This window comes from Oryctolagus cuniculus, chromosome 15 (genome assembly GCF_964237555.1).
Source record: "Oryctolagus cuniculus chromosome 15, mOryCun1.1, whole genome shotgun sequence".
Classification (NCBI taxonomy): Eukaryota; Metazoa; Chordata; class Mammalia; order Lagomorpha; family Leporidae; genus Oryctolagus; species Oryctolagus cuniculus.
This window is the reverse complement of record NC_091446.1, coordinates 33497343-33518956: the sequence shown is the minus strand read 5'-3', so window position 1 is coordinate 33518956 and position 21614 is coordinate 33497343. Positions and strand designations below refer to the sequence as shown.

General features: G+C 43.9%; 1 protein-coding gene across 1 annotated transcript in view; it reads right to left on the bottom strand.

The window, feature by feature from the left end:
* Positions 1-707: 707 nt before the first annotated feature.
* Positions 708-21614, bottom strand: part of BLNK (B cell linker) — a 71472-nt gene continuing 50565 nt past the window's right edge. Inside the window, exons 10-17 of the mRNA XM_051823460.2 lie at positions 19888-19915; positions 19036-19078; positions 13699-13783; positions 13211-13242; positions 9996-10072; positions 8798-8881; positions 7029-7184; positions 708-1097 (exon numbers count right to left, since the gene is read on the bottom strand). Coding sequence (XP_051679420.1) covers positions 978-1097; positions 7029-7184; positions 8798-8881; positions 9996-10072; positions 13211-13242; positions 13699-13783; positions 19036-19078; positions 19888-19915 — 625 coding nt within the window. The 3' untranslated portion in view covers positions 708-977. The remainder of the gene's footprint in view (positions 1098-7028; positions 7185-8797; positions 8882-9995; positions 10073-13210; positions 13243-13698; positions 13784-19035; positions 19079-19887; positions 19916-21614) is intronic.

The window sequence follows — 21614 nt, the reverse complement described above, 5'->3', positions numbered from 1 at the left end:
TAAATAAATACTTTTTTTAAAAAAAGATACACCAATCCTAAAGGTCTGTGTATATATATATAATACTGAAACTTCAAAATGTATGAAGCAAAACCGACAACTACATAGAGAAACTGACAAATCAACAATTAGCATTTGACATGTCAACACTTCTCTCTGAATAACAACAGAACAACTAGGCAAAACAGTCAGAGGACACAGAAGACTTGAGAACATTATCAATCAACTTGAACAAAATGGCATTTACAGAACACTTCACCCAAGGGTAGCTGGCTTCTAGTTTTGTTGTTGTCTCATTTTAAGCCTCACACCAGATTTAGGTTCTCTTTAACAGACATGCAAACCAAAGAGGTTATAACTGTTTTTAATAAGCAAAGCTAGTAACATAATCCCAAACAAGAACCTCCAGAAAGTTCATGCCCTTCACATCTCCCTAGCTGGGAGTACTCACAACAGGGCACCATTACATTCCCCTTGTCTGTACCTTCAAATACCATAATTACCATACATTAATAGTTTATTTTCTGTATGTTAAAATTTTAATCAGGCCACCAAGCACTGACAGTAGATAGGCCAGCCACACTCGTGCACCAGTGGTAACTGTGGAGTCCTAAATTTTCAGCAGTTTTGTTTTATCCAAGAATACTGTTTTCTTATTTTTGAAAGAGTGTTATTTTTCTTACATGACTGAAAATACTTTACACCTATTTATTTTAAATAAAGACATTTATTCAAAGAATATTAACAGCATAACTCAACCTCACCAGATATTAACAGTTCATCAGGCCAGGTGATAGGTAGAACAAGTCCATGTGAGCTTCTTATAAAGAAATGGATGACAACCTCAATAGCTGCTTCCAACTTCTACTTTATTACCGGTGACTCATAGTCCAAGATATGAAGTTTTTGAGACTTTTTCTCAAAAGGAGAAAGTTGGGGGAAAAAGTCTGAAGCAGTAACATCAACCTTGTTTTCCTTTATGAGATCTTAACTGCGTATTTCAGTCTCGTGGAATCTTTTGTGTTGTTCTGACTGTCAATAAGAACCAGGGGGTTGTGCTGATGGTTCTTGATGATTTCGGCCACGCTTCCGAAGTACTAAAGGGAGAAAGCAGATGGACTGCACATTAGTTCTGAGTTAACTTCAAGCTCCCCTCCTCCTGTCCTATCCCACTTTCTCAAAATTAGGTGTAATTTACAAAGGCTGTAACCTTTTTTTTTTTTTTTTTTTTTTTTTTTTTTTTTACAGGCAGAGTGGACAGTGAGAGAGAGACAGAGAGAAAGGTCTTCCTTTGCCGTTGGATCACCCTCCAATGGCCGCCGCTGCAGCCGGCGCACCGCGCTGATCCGATGGCAGGAGCCAGGATCCAGGTGCTTTTCCTGGTCTCCCATGGGGTGCAGGGCCCAAGCACCTGGGCCACCCTCCACTGCACTCCCTGGCCATAGCAGAGAGCTGGCCTGGAAGAGGGGCAACCGGGACAGAATCCGGCGCCCCAACCGGGACTAGAACCCGGTGTGCCGGCGCCGCAAGGTGGAGGATTAGCCTATTGAGCCACGGCGCCGGCTCAAAGGCTGTAACCTTGGAGGTGGAAGATTCTGGACTCCATATGTGGTAAGACTAAAAGCACACTGACAGCCCTAATTAAAATAACTCCAAAGGGAACTTCAAAGAGTTCTGATGTAATATTTCAATACTTTTATTAGTATCAAATATGAAACTGTCATAGAATAGATTTTTTTACATTCTTTACAAAACCTAGATTATTACATTGCATAAGTCTTAAGTACAAGAACTAGTGTAATACATTGATCTTAGAATTTAGTACCAAGAAAAAATTATTCCCTAAATTTTTGTGTTTTGTTTTCCCTTTTGAACAAATGAAGAAAGCCTGATAAACTTTCATCATGGAGGCATTGTGGGACAGTGGGTTAAGCCACTAATCGGTGTTGGGATGCCCATATCCCATACTGGAGTGTTGGGTTATTTTTTTTTTTTTTTTTTTTTTGGTTTGGTTTCCTGTAAGCTTAGAGATAACTTAATGCCTGGTTAATAATGACCTCTCTTGCTGGGCCTTCACCATAAATATTAATTTTTGTATGTCTCAATCCTTGTAATGTTATGTGTGGGTCTTAAGGTTATCCTAAATTTATTCTGAAAAATGATAAAGGTTTTATTTTTAACATTTATTTATTTACTTTCATTTACTTGAAAGAGAGAGAGAGAGGAAGAGGGGAGGAGAGAGAGAGAAAGCGAGAGTGAGAGCAAGAGAGAGAGAGAGATTTTTCAGCCATTGGTTTATTCCCTAAATGCCTGCAAAAGCCAGACTGGCCAGGCCAAAGCCAGAGCTCCATCCATGTCTCTCACGTGGGTGGCAGGGGACCAAGCACTTGAGCCATCATGTTCTGTCTCTAGCATACATTAGCAGGAAACTGGATCAGAATTAGACCATCTGGGGCTCAACCTGGTATTCCAGTATGGGATGCAGGTATCCCAAGCTGTGGCTTAACCCACTGCACCTAACACATGCCACAGATGAAAGTTTTAAGTGAAACATTATGTAAACATAATAGACCATGAAATGAAATGCAGTGAGCATATGAAAATTCCAAAACCTCACAATCATCAAATAAATGCATTTAGAATCATTTTTTAAAGTAGTAATTGTTTTTGCAATAATGCCATGAACTTAGCAATTGTTTTCAAATGATTTTGTTTCCTAAAAATTTTCAGATAAAGTTAACATCTTGAATACAAAATTTAAAAGCCCTTATTAATTTTTTGGCTGCCTTCCAAATATCTACATATTGCATAAAGTATATATTATCCAACTTTAGATAATTATCTGAATATTAGGTGAGGGAGGAGAGGGGAGAGAAAGGGACCTTTGAATATTTTAATCTTTATTCCTATTGCTTTAATCATTCAACCCCCTTGAAACTGCCTATTGGATTCTTTTATGATAAATCCCACAAGATATTTATTGTGGTTGGCATAGCATGTTGTTCAACAAAATGCAGCTGGAAGTTAAATTTAAGATTAAAAAATTATTTGAGAGGCAAAAAGAGAGAGAGAAGCAGGAGAGAGAGAAAAGAGCAAGCTCCCAGTTGCTGACTTACTTCCAAATGCCCACAACAGTCAGGGCTGGGCTGCGGCTGAAGCCAAGAGCTAGGAATACAACCCACATCTCCCATATGCTTGGCAGGAACCCAACTATGTGAGCCATCACCTGCTGCCTCTCAGGATCTGCATTAGAGGAAGCTGGAGGCAGGAGTGGGACCAGTACTGAAGCCAGTCATTCCAATATGGGACAGAGGCATCTTGGCCAGTAGGCCAAATGCCCAACCCTAGAGGTTAAATTTATAGACTAAAGGGCCAGGAAATGAAATAGCACAACCTCTTTGAAGTAGACTCCAAGTGAAAAAGTGTTTTGAACCCAAGAAGCCAAGGAGTGAGTTTTATATTTACACACATGAACATCTCATTCTGTCCATCTAGTCCCTGAATATCTGTGGGCATTGCCTTGTCGTATTGTTTGGGGATTGAAATATTTATAGTTTGAAGTAAGGACCTGAGATGAAGCATAACTGCAATGTAATGAATAGAATTGGTATAACTTATGTGCAGTTTTCCCTTAGTTCTACTTTTTTCTGTTTACATTAATTCAGTGTATTTATTCATAGGTGGACAGAAAGGCAACTTGTTTGATGACTCAAAATCTTATGGACAATAAAATAAAGCAAATAGTTGTCAAAGCTGTAAAATTACTCAATATTGTGTCACACTATGCTAAAACAGCTGTATAAAAAGTTAAACAGCTAATCAGTTTTTTTTATCCATTTATACACAAATAAAAATACAGATACACGTTTAAAAATCTACATGGTTAGCATCATTTAAAAATTTTTTTAAAATATTTATTTATTTATTTATTTGAAAGGCAGAGTTACAGAGAGGCAGAGACAGAGAGACAGAGAGAGAGAGGTCTTCCATCTGCTGGTTCACTCCCCAGATGGCTACAACAGCTGGAGCTGGGCCAATCCAAAGCCAGGAGCCAGGAGCTTCTTCCAGATCTCCCATGTGGGTGTAGGGGCCCAAGGACTTGGGCCATCTTCCACTGCTTTCGTAGGCCATAGCAGAGAGCTAGCTAGATTGGAAGTGGAGCAGCCAGGACTCAAACTGGCACCCATATGGGATGATGGCACTGCAGACAGCGGCTTTACCTTCTATGCCACAGCACTGGACCCTGGCTAGCATCATAATCAAAATTTTCATTTTCTATCCAGGTGTTTAATATATGGGAGATGTGCTCTTTTTGTTATAGATAATTTAAGTAAAGGTTTTAATTGTCAATACTTCCAGATACCATAATAGTAATAAAATACATATTTGGGTGTCTATAGGCTAAATACTTTGGGAGTGAAATGAAGCTTTGATCTGTTAATCCTAAGGTAGCAATGAATATCCATTAGGCAAGAGTAAGTCCCATTTACTTTTCCAGTAAGACAAGGAAGTCTTTTGGGAGCTCGAGATTTATAGGAGAGAATTTCAGGACTTCACATTGGACAGCTCCTTCGTCCATGCTTAAACTTCTTATTAAAAAACCAAACATTAGACCCGTGGGGGAGGCTGTAACTGAAATGATCCTTCCAAAGTTACTCTGTCCTGTCAGAACCACAGGTCTATCACTGATTACTGCTAAACAGCACTGAAGGGGAGCGAACCAGCCGATGGGTTCATGCTTTCTCTCTCTCTTTCGCCTTTTCAAATAAAATCAATTTTTTAAAAAAACTGAATTTTCCTTGAACTTTTTGAAGCAACATCATAGCTAATAAAGACTTAACATCTAGAATATATAAAGAAGTCCTAAGACTCAACAACAAGAAATCAAACCAATTAAAAAATGAGTGAAGGACTAGAATAGACATTTTTTCAAAAATGATAAATAAGTAGTCAAAAAGGAAATGAAAAGACTCTTGGGTGGGCACTTGCCTGGTGGTTAGGGTACCCACATTCCACACTGGAGTGCCAAGAGATAATGATGCCTCTGGTTTCTGACTGCAGCTCCCGGCTCATGTAGACCCTGAGGAGGCAGTGGTGATGGCTCAACTAATTGGGTGCATGCCACCCAGTTGGGAGATCTGGATGAGTTCCTAGCTCCTGACTCTGGCCTGGCACAGCCCCACCCATCTATTGGCAGGCCTTTGCGGAGTAACCCAGGGGATGGAAGGCCTCTCTCCCTCCCTCCCTCTCTCTCTCTCTCTCTCACCATCTCAAACAAACAAATAAATAAATAATGATCAACTCACTAATATTTGGAGAATATTAAAAAGTGCAAATCAAAACAAAAATGAGGTATCTCCTGACTCCTCTGAGGATGGCTATGATAATAACAACAACAACAAACCAAAGAAAATAACAAGTATTGTAGAGATGTGAAAGATTTGAGCCCTTGTATACTGTTGGTGGGATTATAAAGTGGTGTAACTGCTATGGAAAACAGTATGCTTCTCCTCAAAAAAATAAAAATAGAACTACTGTAAGATCTAGCAATCCCATATCTGGATAAATATATTCAAAACAATTGAAAGCAGGTCTTGGATATTTTTACACTCATTCTCCATAGCAGCACTGTTCACAATAGCTGAGAGATAGAAGCAACCCAATGTCCATGGGTAAATGAATAGGTAATAATGTGTAGTAAACTGATACAATGTGGCACACTATACAGGCTTAAAAATAATGTATTATAAAATATTCTAGAATCATAAACTTGAAGGAAATTCTGTCAGATGCTGCATGATGAGCCTTGAGGCTATTTACACTAAGTGAAATAGGCCAGTCACAAAAGACGCACAATGTATGATTTCTAGAGTGCAATTCGTAAAAATAAAAAGTGGAGTGCTGGCTTCCAAGTCCTGGGAGGAAGGGAGGAGGGGGAGATCTTATTTCACAAGTATAGTTTCATTTCTGCAAGTGAGAAAAGTTATGGAGATCAGGTTCACAACAATGTAAATATACTTAATGTTACTGAATGGTGCACTCAAAGACGGCAAAGGTGGTAAATTTTACAGTATCTGGTTTTACCACAATTTTTGTAAGAAGCAGTTTGTTTTTGCTTGCTCCTGACTGTAATCGCTCAATCAACACATCAGTTCATTCATTTGATATGTATTCATCAAGTATCTACTGAAGCCAGCCATTCTGCTCTGGATCTGGGAGTACAGAAATGAACGAGACATAGTCCCTGGCCTCATCCAGCGGAGAAGACAGGCACTCCAGCCATTACGATGCCTTCTAACCAGTGCTGGGTCTGGGGTGGCATCGCTGTTTCTAAAGGAATCGTCTCTCCTCTTTTCCTTCAACTTTCATTTACCTATTCAAATATAACCCGACATTTGGGATAGGAAAATTTATCACTCTCTTTATGGATTACTCCAGCTTATCTCTCAGGGCTCATTTATAGGAAAAGGCTGACTAAGTGGGATATGGTAAGCAGTGAGTTTGGCTCAGAGTAAAGAGATGTTTAAGTTCATGTGTGATTAATAATTAAGACCCACGTGATGTTTATTTCATGCTGCAGGCTTGTAGCTCACTCTGGCCCAAGGGCTATAGTCTGATGGTTCATCTCCTGTTCCTTATCTCTTCAGTCACCTAATCTGATAACTGAGTTAAGATTCTAGGTTTTAACTTTGGAGCCCTGCACCCTCACCTGGATTCTCACATCCTTACTTCTACTTGGCATTCCAACCTTAATTTATGCGTCCTCTTGTAGTAAGATTCCAGGAGACTGACTTCATTAATTTGATGAAAGGAATAGGATGTACATCTCACCATTCTCTCCTCTTCTGTTTTCTCATGGGATATATTGGCCAAATACAGCATTTCATCTTGTATATTTGTAATATGTAGGTGAGTCTCAGGTTAAGTATGTTTGCATCCTTTTTCTTCATCTCTAAGGCCTAATGCAGCATGATGCCATTATGCCCAATGGATAGTTATAGAATTGAGTAAAAAGAGAAATCACTGACCTCTTCACCATTCTTCTTTCTGCCCAAAGCATACTGTTTTGTTGCTTCAATAAATCGCACAGGAATATTATATACTCGCTTATTAAAGAATACAACTAGTGTGTATGGTTGCTTGGAATCATGGCCAGAGCTTTTCCGAATAAGAAATGATCCATCCTGTTTAATAAAACAAAAGCATAATCATGGTCAGCATTACTTACTTTCTGTGGGTTACAAATTGATTTATGACAAATATCTATATTTATATTCAAAAGGTGAATACTTAGTTATGTGAATTTTTATTATACATTAGAATTTATTTTATTGCTTTTCAATACAATAGTTCAGCAAAATATATAGTCACAGAAAATCCTCAGTGACATCAATGCAGGCTTTTTGATGTGCTAGGATTTAGAAATGCGTGAAGAGACACATGATCAAACCTAGAGAACACTTATGAACCAGGAACCCTGACCACAAGTTGCCCATGAATGTAAATGTAGTGAATAAAGTCTATTCAAAAGTACTGTAAGAAGAAAAACAAATGAGGAATCAAAACTTTCACCTGATAAAAATTCTCACCACAAAAAAATTCTTACATTAAAACAGGAAAAAACCTGCAACAATACTATCCATTTTATTAAATCTTTGATAAAATATTCTAGTCCTAAATTCAAAATGTAGGACCAAAAAAGTGCACAAAAAACAGGAAGAAGTACAACAAGAGTTGGTCAAATTCAGGAAAGAAATTGAGGAAAAAGACCTATCTCAGAAGCAAAAAAATTATAAGATGCCGAAGACCCTGCATAGCCTCAAATGAAGATTTAATAAATGTAGAAACAACCAAGACATTTAAGAGCGCTAACAAAGATAGAGTCAGAGAGTGATTAGAATCAAAGAAAGACAAAAAAGACCCAAAATATATGTGTAATTTCAGTCCTTGGAAAAGAAAACAGTAGAACAGAACTGCCCCTGAAGACTATAAGTTAAGACAACTTATTGGATAGGAGAGAAAACTTAAGTCTGTGTAGTAGAAAGGCTTCTGTCTACCTGAGAAAACTGATCTGCAACAATCAACTCAGAGTCATATTCCAGTAAACCTATTAGACTTTTACAAGCTACGGTCTGCAGAGCCTTCAGGCTAAAATATCAAGTTACCTGTCGGGGTAAGAAAACCATGTTAACACCAGACTTCCCAGGAGCACCCTGCAGAACACGGCCAGCCAGCGTGGATTTCAAATATTTTTGCACCAAAATAAACTCATCTTTTAATTCCACTTTCCATGAACTAGAGATAGGACTAAAACAAGAGTAATGAAGGATGTGTAAATGTCGTATGTTCTCATAAAGTAGGGTACAAGTAAAAAATTGGGAGAAGAAGGAAGAGAGAAAGTGAAAACTGGCACTTTAATCTTAGATTGTCCATACTGTCCCCAGTGTTCCCACATGACTGGGATTAAGCTCTCCAAAAAGCTACCTTCAGGTCTTTTTTAGCCATTTAGACCCAAATCTTTGATCCTATACATTGATCACTCCTGGAAGCACCATGCCTTCCAGGTCTCCCCTGAAGCCTTCTTCTGTGCCCCTGCTGGGAGGACAGTGGAGCCTACGGACCTTGTAGAGATGCAAGGACAAGTAGAAACGAGATGAAGGTGCCTGAGAGAGAGGAGGGGATGACAGCTCCTCTCAGCACCCATAATTGTTGCAATCATTTATCACAAAGCTATCAGGATGACAGCTGTGCCTATTAGAGGCTAAGTGCAAAATATGGGACTTAAATACCATCAGACCTTGTTGGATCTGTGCAAGGCCTCCTCAGCAGACTTGCGATCGCAGGCACCAGCATACCAGGGTTTACAATGAACATCAGCTTCCTGTGGAACGGAGGGCACCGTTAGGCCTCTGGGACTTCCATGCACTACACACACACGCCCTCCAGCACTACCACAGCTGCACCGATAACTTGAGAATGCGTTTTAGATTTCCTTCGATCAACCACAAGGACTGTTATCATTCCTATTTAGTCTTAGCTGTGTCACTTAGTATTTGAATATAACTAAATCCTAGTTATTCCTGAACCATTTCTTCTCTTTCTCTTAAATAACTTGTACCCTCTGTTTCCATTATGTTTCTTATTGTTGTTGCTATGTGGAGTGCTTTATAATTTCCATTATCATGTTTGATTCTTACAAGTAAGGAAACATGACTTCTTAGATGGCAAGAAGGATGTGTGCAAGCTTCCTTATTTTACATTCTGACATATATTTTACACAGCTTAGAGTCCTTTCTCTGTCTCTCTTAAAATTTCACTATCTTATGTGTTAAAACACGTAAGCTTCCATGGAGTTATTATTGGAAATTACAATGTTTAAATAAAAATCTATTTAAGAGGAATAACAATAAAAGCAGCATATTTCCCTGCTAGTTTTGAGGAAACACTAATTATTATTCAGGAGATCTGGAAAAAACTGGAAATAAATGGAACAAGGTCTTGGGAAAAAATATGGATCTCTTGTACCTACCCGCAAATGATAACTTAGAAACTGACACTTAAAATGCAGTTTCCAGTCTCAGGCTTTACCCCAAACCTCTCTTCTCAGAAGATGGCTGAATGATTTCAAGAGATCACTCCAGGGGCTGGCCTTGTGGCACAGTGGGTTAAGCTACTGCCTGCAATGCTGGCATTCCATATGGGTGCTGGTGAGTGTCCCAGCTGCTCCACTTCTGATGCAGCTTCCTGCTAATGTGCTTGGGAAAGCAGCAGAAGACAGCCCATGTGTTTGGACCCCTGCATCCACATGGCAGACCAGGAAGAAGGTCCTGGCCTCCTGGCTTCAGCTCAACCCAGCCCTGGCCATTGTGGCCAGTTGAGGAGTGAAACAGGATGGAAGATCTCTCTGTGTCTCCCCGCCCTCTCTCTAACTCTGCCTTTCAAATAAATAAATAAATAAATAAATCTTTTTTTTAAAAAAAAAGTTCATTTCATACCTGTTCTGATATAGGGGAATTAGATGAAAAGCTGGGTAACGGTCCATCCACAGTTGGGCTCCCTCCTTCTGAAAATCCTGAAAAGGTTGGAAAATCAATTGGTCCTCTTTGTTCGTTAAGCCATTATTATGCCTATACCCCACCACAGGGCAAGGTGTTCTTGGGACACACACACACACACACACACAAACCTTGAAGCAATGGTTCTTAAAATGTGGATCAAGGACCCTGGGAGTCCATAAAATGTTTTTAGGAATTTTGAGAGGTCTTGTCTTCTCCATTTCCTTATCTCTGTTAAGATCAGTTTTCAACCCGAAAACCTAGCACAATACTCTTTTTTTTTTTTTTTTTTTTTTTTTTTTTTTTTGGACAGGCAGAGTGGACAGTGAGAGAGTGAGAGAGAGAGAGAGAGGGAGACAGAGAGAAAGGTCTTCCTTTGCTGTTGGTTCACCCTCCAATGGCCGCCACGGCTGGCGCGCTGTGCTGATCCGAAGCCAGGAGCCAGGAGCCAGGTGCTTCTCCTGGTCTCCCATGCGGGTGCAGAGCCCAAGGACTTGGGCCATCCTCCACTGCACTCCCGGGCCATAGCAGAGAGCTGGCCTGGAAGAGGAGCAACAGGGACTAGAACCCAGTGTGCCAGTGCCGCAGGCAGAGGATTAGCCTATTGAGCCGCGGTGCCGGCCCTAGCACAACACTTTGAATATAGAAACTGAAATGAGAAACCCAGTCTCTGTTACTCTAAAGAGATTTACAAAATGGAAAACAATGTCATTCTTCCCATTGAATTGCTTTTGTTTGGAAAATATAATTATTTTCACAAAAATGTTAACATGTAATACTATTTTTAAATGGACTAATAAATATGTTTTAAAGACGCAGTGTTTAAATCCTTGATACATTAAATGCCAATAGAAAGGAACATGTAACCAAAGCTCTTTGGGTCTGCCATGATTTTGAGGGTATTAAAGGGGTCCCAAGACCAAAACAAATCAGTATCACTGGCTTAAATGTGGAGACACATGAAATAGAAAAATTCTTAGCTGCATTTATTCACTCATTCTTGTGTGACTGCCAATGACCACAGCATTGGGGGATGTATAGCAGTCAACAAAACAGCAAAACGTCCTGCCTTCCCGGAGCTTAAGTTTTCGTGGGTTGATAGGCAATGCAGACGTCAGTAATGATACATATGTTATTAGAGTTGCGAATGCTATGGAGAAAATAAAGCAGAAAAGGAAGGCCTTACTGAAGGGGCACTTGGTGGAAAGAAAGGAGGCGTGTGGGCATCTCAAGACAGCATATTCCAGGTAGAAAGCCAGAGCCTGGCATATTCCAGAAGTAGCCAGGGGGCCACTGTGCCTGCAGAATAGTGAGAACAGGGGAGAAGAATGAGGGATGAAGTCAGACAGGAGGCAAAGAGGGAACCAGGTTTATAGGACCTGGCGGGCCTTGCTGTGATTGAGCTGCAAGAAACATGATAAGGAAAGCTTTGGGAGGGTTTCCGTAGCGGAGTAATGCGGGCTACCTGCCTGTCCCTCTGGTGGCTGGACAGGAGGAAGGACAGAGGGACGCCAGTGCGGTGTTCTTGCAGGAGAGGGTGGTGGCTTGGAACAGACCGCAGCAGTGGAAGCAGTGAGGGTGATTTACTTGGATCAGGAAGGAGCAGTTGCAGGTGCGTGAAGAGAGCGAGTGAGCAGTCAAGGCTGACTCTGAGGCTCGTCCCCAGAATCGTCCTTTATTAAGATGGGGCCGCCTGCAGCAGAAATGCGGTTGGATGAGCCAAGTGCTTCGGTAGACAGAGTCCTGGGGGTTTCAGGAAGGCAGTCACAGCTGTCACAGGAGGGGCCTGCGAAGGCTTGGCAGGCAATGGGCAGGGGCAGCGCTCTGCGAGCAGCAAAGCTGAGTGCAGGGGCTCAGGCTTCCCCAAGGCACTCACAGCTGCTGGCGTCTGCAGTTTGGCAGGCAAGTGAGGGCCCGTGGGCAGCGTTGTTTTGAGCCTGAGCATGTACCAGGCCTGTTCTTTTCAACACACTGGCTCACAGGGTCCTCGCACCAGCTCTTAGGAGGAGCTACTGGAAGGGGCCTTCCCAGGCCGCTGCATCTGCAACAGCACCCCTCACTGCCTCCAGGCTTCTCCACCACCCACCTCCTGCCACCGTGCTTTATTTTCTTCATAGCAGGTTAGCATTCATGTTACAGTATTGTTCACCTGTGTGTTTATTGTCACTCTGTCCCCTTCAATAGAACCTAAGCTCCTTGAAGTCTGAGTCTGTATTGGATTCCTTCTTGTATCCTCTGCCTAGAACTGTAGCTTACACATGACAGGTGCTCAGTAGCAACAGCAAGAATGAATTGGGTTGAAAAACAACAAAAGGTATAATAAAGTTTTTTAAATAATGAAAAAGAAATTTCTGTAGCCAAAATTTTCTGTGTGTGATAGGATTTCTTAAAAAAAAATCCTAATTAGTAAAAGTTTCAGTTATTTAAGATAAATCAAAAAATCTAATTAAAGCCAAAAATTATGTTTAGTAAAAATGCACATACAGTTTCTATATTTGACAATTATGCATTTATTTAAGTAGATTTCCTCTTGATTATTTTGGAATATGTTTCAAGTCACTCATATAAGGTAGAGTTGTTTGTTCTTTTTCTACATTGTATGGGAAGCAAATGAAGTTTAGTTCTGCAGGTTATCTTCTGCAAGCTTGATTTATCTGACTTAAGTTTTTTTAGGGTGTTGTTTGCCCTGGGAAAATTATGCAGAAATTTGCCATACCCTCTTTTCAGAGTCCCTTTTATAGACATACTTTGTGATTGTCATATCGTAAGATTTAATTTAAATAACTATTACTTATTGATGAACTTTTATGTACTAAGCACTGGGCCAGGTGCTTCTCATATGTTGTTTGATTTAATCTTCTGATTTTGATAACAGCTGTATTGTTTTTGGAAAATAAAACAAGATGGGTGACCAGGAAAACACAAAGTCAATAATAAAAGAGAAAAAAGTAAAATTATCTCAAATTTGTTTTTGAAAACAACTCTATGAGATAAATGTCCTCAGATCGATTTTATAGATGAAGAAACAAGGAAGAGAAGATACAAAGATCAGGCAGCTGGAAATGACTGTTACCTTAGACCCCCACCACGTCAGACACTAATATCCAGCCTTAACAACTACCCGAAACCACGCTGCACGACGTCACTGGACTTACTTGGTAAAGGGATGGGTTTTTGATGAATTTGTCTGAAAGGAAGAATTTCAGATTAATTAAAGGGCAAAGCACAGTATGAACATTTGAGTTTTTGTTTACATCAAAGATGTCCTGACCAGGTGTAACACGAAGGAGTCAACAGGAATGGCAATAACACGGATCTGAAGATAGGAGAAGCACTGACAACTTGAGATGAGCAAGGTTTCTGGGAAAGAGGAGCTCGACTAAGATATATTGCATATATTATACCATATATCTATAGAGTATAGACAAATAGATTATATTTTAGTTAAGTCCAATAATTACCCTGAATAGTGGGACTCTGCAATGCTATACAATTCTTTGAAAGTTGCATAATGCCTTCATTATAAAGCAATGAAATACTGGCTCTTTATAAGCACCATGAGCCAGTGCCACAGTGCAGTGTGATGATGTACATTAATTCCTGGAGAAACAAGAGGGAACTTAGCTAAAGGAAAAGGTCTTACTTCTGGCCAGGAGAGAACACGGTTGACTGTACAGCTTCCTGTCTGTGACTGGACCCTCGGTGGCGTTCAGCAGGTACAGGTTTTTCTGGATTAGGAAAATTCTCGTGTTAGGATTACAGTGAAATCTCTGTCCCCACTCCAAAGTTCAGCAACATCAGCTGAGAAGAACCCAGTCTGCTCAGATGTCTTCCCAGGAACATGTCTTTGACCTGGATGGCGATTATTTATTTGTGCACTTGCCACTCTACTGATGGGTTTGAGCTACTAGGACTGGGACTGCTACCCAGTCGTGTTACAGGTGCACCCTGCCACCTCTGTGTCTATCCTTTGGCAGTGTTCACAGAGACTGGACCTGTGGCAGCTGGACCTTTAAGGGTGTAGGTGTAGGTGGGAGCCAGATGATGGCCAGGTTTTGTCATTTCTCTGAACCAACCACCTTCCACTTTCTAATTGTAACACCATAGAGGTGTTAGGAGTACCTTGGTGTTTCCTCATTCACCATAAGTGTGGGGAGCAGCCCGGACTGGACTGAGTTACTGGAATTAAGACTTATTCTATGCATCTGCTCTCCCACAATATGGCGCTGGGAGAGAAGTAAACAGCTTCTACCCAGCTGCCTCTCACCAACTTGACAAGCTGCAGAAGCTGCTCCTGATTGGAGGAGAGCGGCGTGCTCGGCGTGTGGGCAGCCGAGTTAGGATTGGCAGAGGAGGACTATAAAGGAGGAGAGAGACGGCATGCACGGGGAACATCTAAGGGGAACATCTAGCTGAAGGAACACCTGTGCAGCCCCCAGAGAGCCGGCCGGCGGTGTGCCGCTCCCCTGCGGAAGTGGGGAATGTGGCCAGGGGGAACTGCCCTTCCACGGAGGTGGAAGGGATAGTAGCCAACCCGGGAAGAACCAGCAGCAAACCCGGGGAGGGCCGAGCAGACGAAAGAACAGCGCAGGGTCCTGTGTCGTTCCTCCACGAAGAGGGGGAGCGACATAATGGTGCCGTGACTCGGATAGGAAACCTAGCTCGGATAGGAAACCTAGGACGGATAGGAAACCTAGGACGGATAGGAAACTTAGGAGGGAAGAAACGGGAAGAAGTGGGAAAATATCGGAGAGAGAGAGATTAGCAAACAGCCTAGGGAAAAGCCGGACGAAAAAAGGTGCCGGAAGAAGCTATTGAAAGCCTAGGCATAGACTCAGATACGGACTACGGGGGGAAGCTGGGAGAAATCTCTAAGGTCGAAAGCGAAAGTGAAAGCTAGAATAAACAGACTCGGATGCGGACTGTGGGGAGAGGCCAGGAGAAATGAGGGAGGAGTATTGTTGGAGGAAAGCTTGGGGAAACATACCGGGTAGAGAAAAATGTTAGGGAAATTGAAGCCGCGGGGGGCAGGCCGAGGCGGAAACGAAAGCCACTTTGGGATTCTCAAGTTAGCCCGGGAATAGGGGGCGAAAAGTTGAAACCAGAAGCTGAAACGTAAGCCAGATTGGGATCCGTCTGATTAGCCCGGGGGGCAAAGGACGGGAAGCCAGATCGTGGGGCGGAGACGTAAGCTGGGTTGAATTCGTCAGGCTAGCCCGGGGAACTTAGATTGAATGCTAGTGGCGGACACGTAAGCTACGCTGTGTGACTCGCGGAGGCTGCCGCGCGCAGACAGAGCGTGCGGGGCTCAAGTACATAGGGAACGCGGGGCTAGCGCGGAGACCGCGGAGTGTGCGCGCAAAGTCGAGCCGCGCAGAGCTGCGAAGCCGCGCAGATGAGAGAGGTGCGGGCTGAAGCGGCTCAGAGCCGGCGAGGCGCCGAGAAGTAGCCTCGGGGCGGAGCCTGCCGGCGGGGCGAGGCGCCGGGAAGCCGCAGGGATAAGAGAAACAGAAGTTTAGAAGTAAAATGAGAGAAATGGGAATGTTGGCAGACAGAAGTAAAATGGGAGAAATAGGAATGCCCGGAGATAGAGAAATAGAGAAATAGAAAGGCCTCCCCTCAACATGGCAATGAGAAAGCTTGGATTCGGTCTGCCTGATTAAGTGAGGTGATGAGCACCTGCAGGCGGCTAGCAGCTTATGCGCCGCAGGTCACCGAAGACAGGCACGAATTAACATTAGTAAGGCCTCCCCACAATACAGCAATTAGGAGGCTTGGATTCGGTCTGCCTGATTAAGGCGGTAAGCGCCAGCAGGCGGCTCGACCAAAGTATGAGCCGCAGGTCACCGAACACAGGCACGCATCAGCGCCTAAAAACCTCCTCACAACATGGCGAAGAGAGGACCTGGATTCGGTTTGCCTGATTGATAGGACTTGTAAGAACCTGTGGCAACTCTAGCAAGTAGAGCAGAGTGTGTGCCGCGGGACACCGAAGACAGGCGCGTATCAACACCAAAAAATAAAAAGAAAGGGGGATCTGTGGGGAGCAGCCCGGACTGGACTGAGTTACTGGAATTAAGACTTATTCTATGCATCTGCTCTCCCACAATATGGCGCTGGGAGAGAAGTAAACAGCTTCTACCCAGCTGCCTCTCACCAACTTGACAAGCTGCAGAAGCTGCTCCTGATTGGAGGAGAGCGGCGTGCTCGGCGTGTGGGCAGCCGAGTTAGGATTGGCAGAGGAGGACTATAAAGGAGGAGAGAGACGGCATGCACGGGGAACATCTAAGGGGAACATCTAGCTGAAGGAACACCTGTGCAGCCCCCAGAGAGCCGGCCGGCGGTGTGCCGCTCCCCTGCGGAAGTGGGGAATGTGGCCAGGGGATCTGCCCTTCCACGGAGGTGGAAGGGATAGTAGCCAACCCGGGAAGAACCAGCAGCAAACCCGGGGAGGGCCGAGCAGACGAAAGAACAGCGCAGGGTCCTGTGTCGTTCCTCCACGAAGAGGGGGAGCGACAATAAGATGTTGAACAAGTAATTTGCTATTGATGAGAGGTGAAATATTAGGATTCATATATGATCTACTCCTTTTGGGGAAAAAAAACTAATTGGATCTGATTCAAGACTATCTCTATCTCCACAATAATGTTAATCTCACTATTTTCTTGAGTGGAAGAGGAGAGTGGAAAACGGGCAAAACCCTGAAACCTAAGATTTATGTTGAGGCTCATCGGGAATGTCATTACTGAACCACTAATAAATGTCATCAAAAATTATTTCAATAGTTTCTCTCCCTCAACTTTGGTCGACATTTGTCAAGATCTTGGTATTTTCTTAAGGAAGTTTCCTGCATGGAAGGACAGTTGACAACTATGCGAATCCAAAAGGCATAAAAAGGAGTGAGAACTCAAAGACTCAAATAAGTACGAAAGTAGACTTCAGAGTTGTAGCGCACTGAAGTTCGGAGCCTGAACCTCTGAAGCCATACTTCAAGCTTGCGGCAAGTCACTTGGAGCTGTTATGGTAGATGTTTTGCTTATGACGTCAAAGCCTGGTGATTTCAGAAGGGGAACCAGTGACCATATTAGGTCCCAGGAACCAGTGAGCTTCCACCACAGGCTTTGCCTCCACTGACCTGGAGGCTTCTGTTCTAGGCAAGAAGAGGCGGCTGCCTTGCTCTGGGCTTCAGTGACCACCATCAGCCTCCTGCAGTGGGCTCTTGGAGCAGCTGGACACCCAGGCAGCAGGGGACAGACCACCAGCTCCCTCTCCTTGGGCTTTGGCAGGCTCCTGAAGCTGGGAAGTCTCCATAAGGTTGTCCTTACTTCTGGGCTCAGAGGCCCAGAGGTCACTGCTGCTCCATGGGCCCTGCTCCAAAGGCATGAGAGACAGACAGACAGACTGCCAGGAATGCAAAGACAGGAGGAAAAGGCAGAAGCAAGCAAGACAGCAGAAAAGGAGGGGTGTCTCAGAAAGAGCCTGGGGGAAAATGATACAGGAAACAGGATGGGAAAAGCTTAGAAAGCAGTCAGCACGGAGGAGCGTTGCACTTCACGCTCAGGAAGGACCCACCGGGCATCGTCCCGGAAGCCAGGACACCGTGTGTAGATATGTCCATACAACTCTTAACACTGTGAACCTTCAAGTGTGGCATTACATGGGTGCAAGACTTGGACTTCTATATAAGGTGTTTTTTTTTTTTTTTTTTGACAGAGTTAGTGAGAGAGAGAGGCAGAGAGAAAGGTCTTCCTTTTCTGTTGGTTCACCCCTCAAATGGCTGTTATGACCGGTGCGCTGCACCGATCTGAAGTCAGGAGCCAGGTGCTTCCTCCTGGTCTCCCATGCAGGTGCAGGGCCCAAGCACTTGGGCCATCCCCCACTGCCTTCCTGGGCCACAGCAGAGAGCTGGACTGGAAGAGGGGCAACCAGGACAGAATCCGGCGCCCCAACAAGGACTAGACTCTGGGGTGCCGGCGCCGCAGGCAGAGGATTAGCCTAGTGAGCCTATATAAGGTTTTAAGTATTGTTATGCTAGATGATTCTTAATTGTTTGTTTTTCCCCCAGCATTTTCCAAATACAAATGTTTTTTTAAATGAGAAGCTTTCAAAAAAATTAAGGTTTTTGAGTTACAATAGAATAAAGGAAGAAAAGCATTTGAAGATGTACTCAGAGACATTTGAACTTTGAAAAACATTATTTTGAAAATTTGGCAGAACTTGTTCAAATAAACAGATTTTTTAAATGTAATTACCTTAGCTAATCTATATCATTCTAAGATATGTGAATAGCTGTATGTTACTCTTTTTAAAATTTTATTTATTTACTTGAAAGGCAGAGAGAGAATGGTTGATTTCCTTTCTGCTGGCTCACTCTCCAAGTGCCCTCAACAGCTTGGGCTGGGCTAGGCTGAAGTCAGGAGCCAGGAACTCAGTCTGGGTCACCTACATGGACGGCAGGGGCCCAAGTACTTGAGCCATCATCTGCTGCCTTCCAGGGTGCACATTAGCAGGAAGCTGGAATTAGGAGTAGAGTGGGATCTTGAACCCAGGTGCTCCAAAATGAGATGCAGGCATCCCAAGTAGATTCTTAACAGTGGCACCAAATACCTTCCCCTCTGGAAGGCAGCTATGCTCACCACTATACCACCAACGCTACCTGCCCCTCTGAATTGGGGTTCACATCCATGTAAAGCCAGGGCCACAGCACTGTGGCAAGTCATTACTGTCTGCATCCAGGCAGATTTGGGACATGTTGACTACAGACTGCTTTGAAGACAGTACCCAGTAAGCTCAGGGTCTGAGCTAGCTTTATGCTCTCTACTCATTGCAAAGTGAAAAGATGATCTGGTTTAGAAATTCAAGTTTCATATTTATAATTGTCTTACAAATAATGAAAGAAATTTAGCAACACATTTACTGCAAATCCTTAATTAAAATTACTTTTGGAGGACAAGTTCACCCTTCACAATAATAGATTTACCTTCACAAACACTTGATGAGTTCTGTTGCGAGGCAACTGGAGTCTGTTAAAAAAAAAATAGAGACAAGAATACTCACTACAGTGCGACGTGGAACTAAAAGCCAAAGCTACATCAGTAAAACAAGCCTTTTGGCAGACTTTTCTTTGTTCTATAACTATTCTTTCTGTCACAGCAACAACAATGAAAAACAGCCCATTCCCAGCTGAACCTCTGCACTGAGTGACAACTGGAAGGAGGAATCCACAGAGTGAGCTCTGTTGTCTTGGTGTGGGGACCTCTTGCTCCATCACGGGTGCTGGGGGAACCATGATTCCCAGTGGCTGCCAGGCACTTGCACTTGGGCAGCTGCACATTTGGCACGCACTTGGGCCCGTTGGCCCCACCTTCTGAGTGTTCGCTAAGTGATGGGAAATGGCAGCTCCTGAGCAGGTGCCTGGTCCAGGTGGGCTTCCTTGCACAGAGGGGTGACGCAGGTTCACCATGTTCAGAACCTGACTTAGTGAGTCCTCAGTGGGCTGATACACAGGGGTCTGCCATTGGCTCCTGGGTCAGCAGGCAGAGCACACACAGGAATCCCCCTGGGGAAGGCAGATGTGTGGGAGGCAGGGGCTCTGGCCATCCCCCTGACCTATAATTGTGCACACTCAGTGAGGGTGCCCGGGCCAAGCAAGGGTGAGCTCCTTGGCTGCCTGGAGACTGGAAGCTTCTCTGGTGCTGTCTGGGCAGCCCCTTTAGTTGCTAAGATTGCTGTGTTCACCATAGCAGGGGGCGTTTTCCACTTGAAGTAAATGGATAAGAATAAACACAGCAGGAAACATGAACAGGCACTTCTAAATGCAAAGTTTCCTTACCATCTTCAGTGGGGCAGCTGGTTTTTTCCTGAGGAATAAAAGGAGATTACCTTTGTTAAAGCACAATGGAGATACAGTAGAGCTATCATTTCACTCTCAAATTTAAAGCAGAATAATGGAAGTGAGTGTGTGTGGGAAGACTATCTGTGAAGGGATGCGAGGGCTGGCAGGAGGGTTTAGGGATGATTCTCCAAGCCTCAGAGCCTTCCGGCAGGTGGGGAAGGGGCTCCCGGGGTAAACAAGAGCCCCACTTGGCAACTGAGCTGTTCTTTCCATTCTGCTGTCAACTCCCCAGTGACCTGGGCCCCTTGCTGTGAGGTAAGCCAGAGCTTTAGTTACTCCAGCTGGTCTATGCAGAGTCTCCCCTCTCCAACAGCACCCCGGGGCTACTGCCTGGAGAGGAAGGGTGGAAGCAAGAGGGTGGCCAAGCAGGTGGAGGTGCAGCTGGCACCTTCCTGCACCAAGCTACCCTGTTTCTGGGTGACCCTGCTTGTCTAGACTTCTGGGTAGGATTCCACTTGGACAGATCCAAGACCACAACGAGTGGTTTGTGTCAGTGGTTTGTGCCAACTTCACTAGCACTCCACCTTTGTCGATAGATACTGGAATCTAACATTGCTAAGGTTTTGTGCTTATCTTAGATGTTTATTTTAAATTCTTTCTCTTTGTGTGTGTGTGTGTGTGTGTGTGTGTTTTAAAGATTTATTTATTTATTTGAAAGGCAGAGTTACAGAGAGGCAGAGAAAGAGAGAGGTTTTCCACCCACTGGTTCACTCCTGAACTGGCCGCAATGGCCAGAGCTGGACTGATCTGAAGCCAGGAGCCAGGAGCTTCTTCCGGGTCTTCCTCAGAGGTGAAGGGACCTAAAGCCTTGGGCCTTCTTCTGCTGCTTTCCCAGGCCATAGCAGAGAGCCGGATTGGAAGTGGAGCAGCCAGGACTTGAACCAGTGCTCATATGGGATGCTGGCACTGCAGGCAGTGGCTTTACCTGCTACGCCACAGCACTGGCCCCATCTCTCTCTGTTTTTGACTTGAGCTGAAGTATGGGGGGAAGAACACTAACAATTACCAATGCCTACAGGATAACGGGCACTAACATCATGGTTATTTCAATCTTATTACAATGTGACCTATTACAATGGGTATCATTATCACATTTTAGAGATGAGGGAACTGAGGCTCAGGAGGACTAAGAAACTTGCCCAAGTCGAAACAGCTGACCCAACAGAGGGGTAGTCAGGGTTTGGTTAATAAACCCCTGAATGAAGACTTTTTGGTTTACCCAGAGTCTGAATTAAGGTCATAACCATGCAGGCCCACTTTAGATATATTTAAATGTGTACTTAAAACATCCCGTGAGGGGCAGGCGCCATGACTTAGCAGGTAAAAGCCACCACCTGCAGTGCCAGCACCCCAGGCTATAGCAGGGAGCTGGATCGGAAGTGGAGCAGCTGGGACTTGAACCAGCACCCATATTGAGTACCAGCACTGCAGGCAGCGGCTTTACCTGCTATGCCACAGCATGGGCCCTGAAGATCCATTTTCTAATAAGCAGCACAAAATAGCCTTAAGAGTTGTATGTGGGGCCGGTGCTGTGACCTAGTGGGTAAACCCACCACAGGCATCCCATAGGGACACCAGTTCATATCCCAGCTGCTCCACTTCCAATCCAGTTCCCTGCTATGGCCTGGGAAAACAGTAGAAGATGGCCCAAGTGTTTGGGCCCC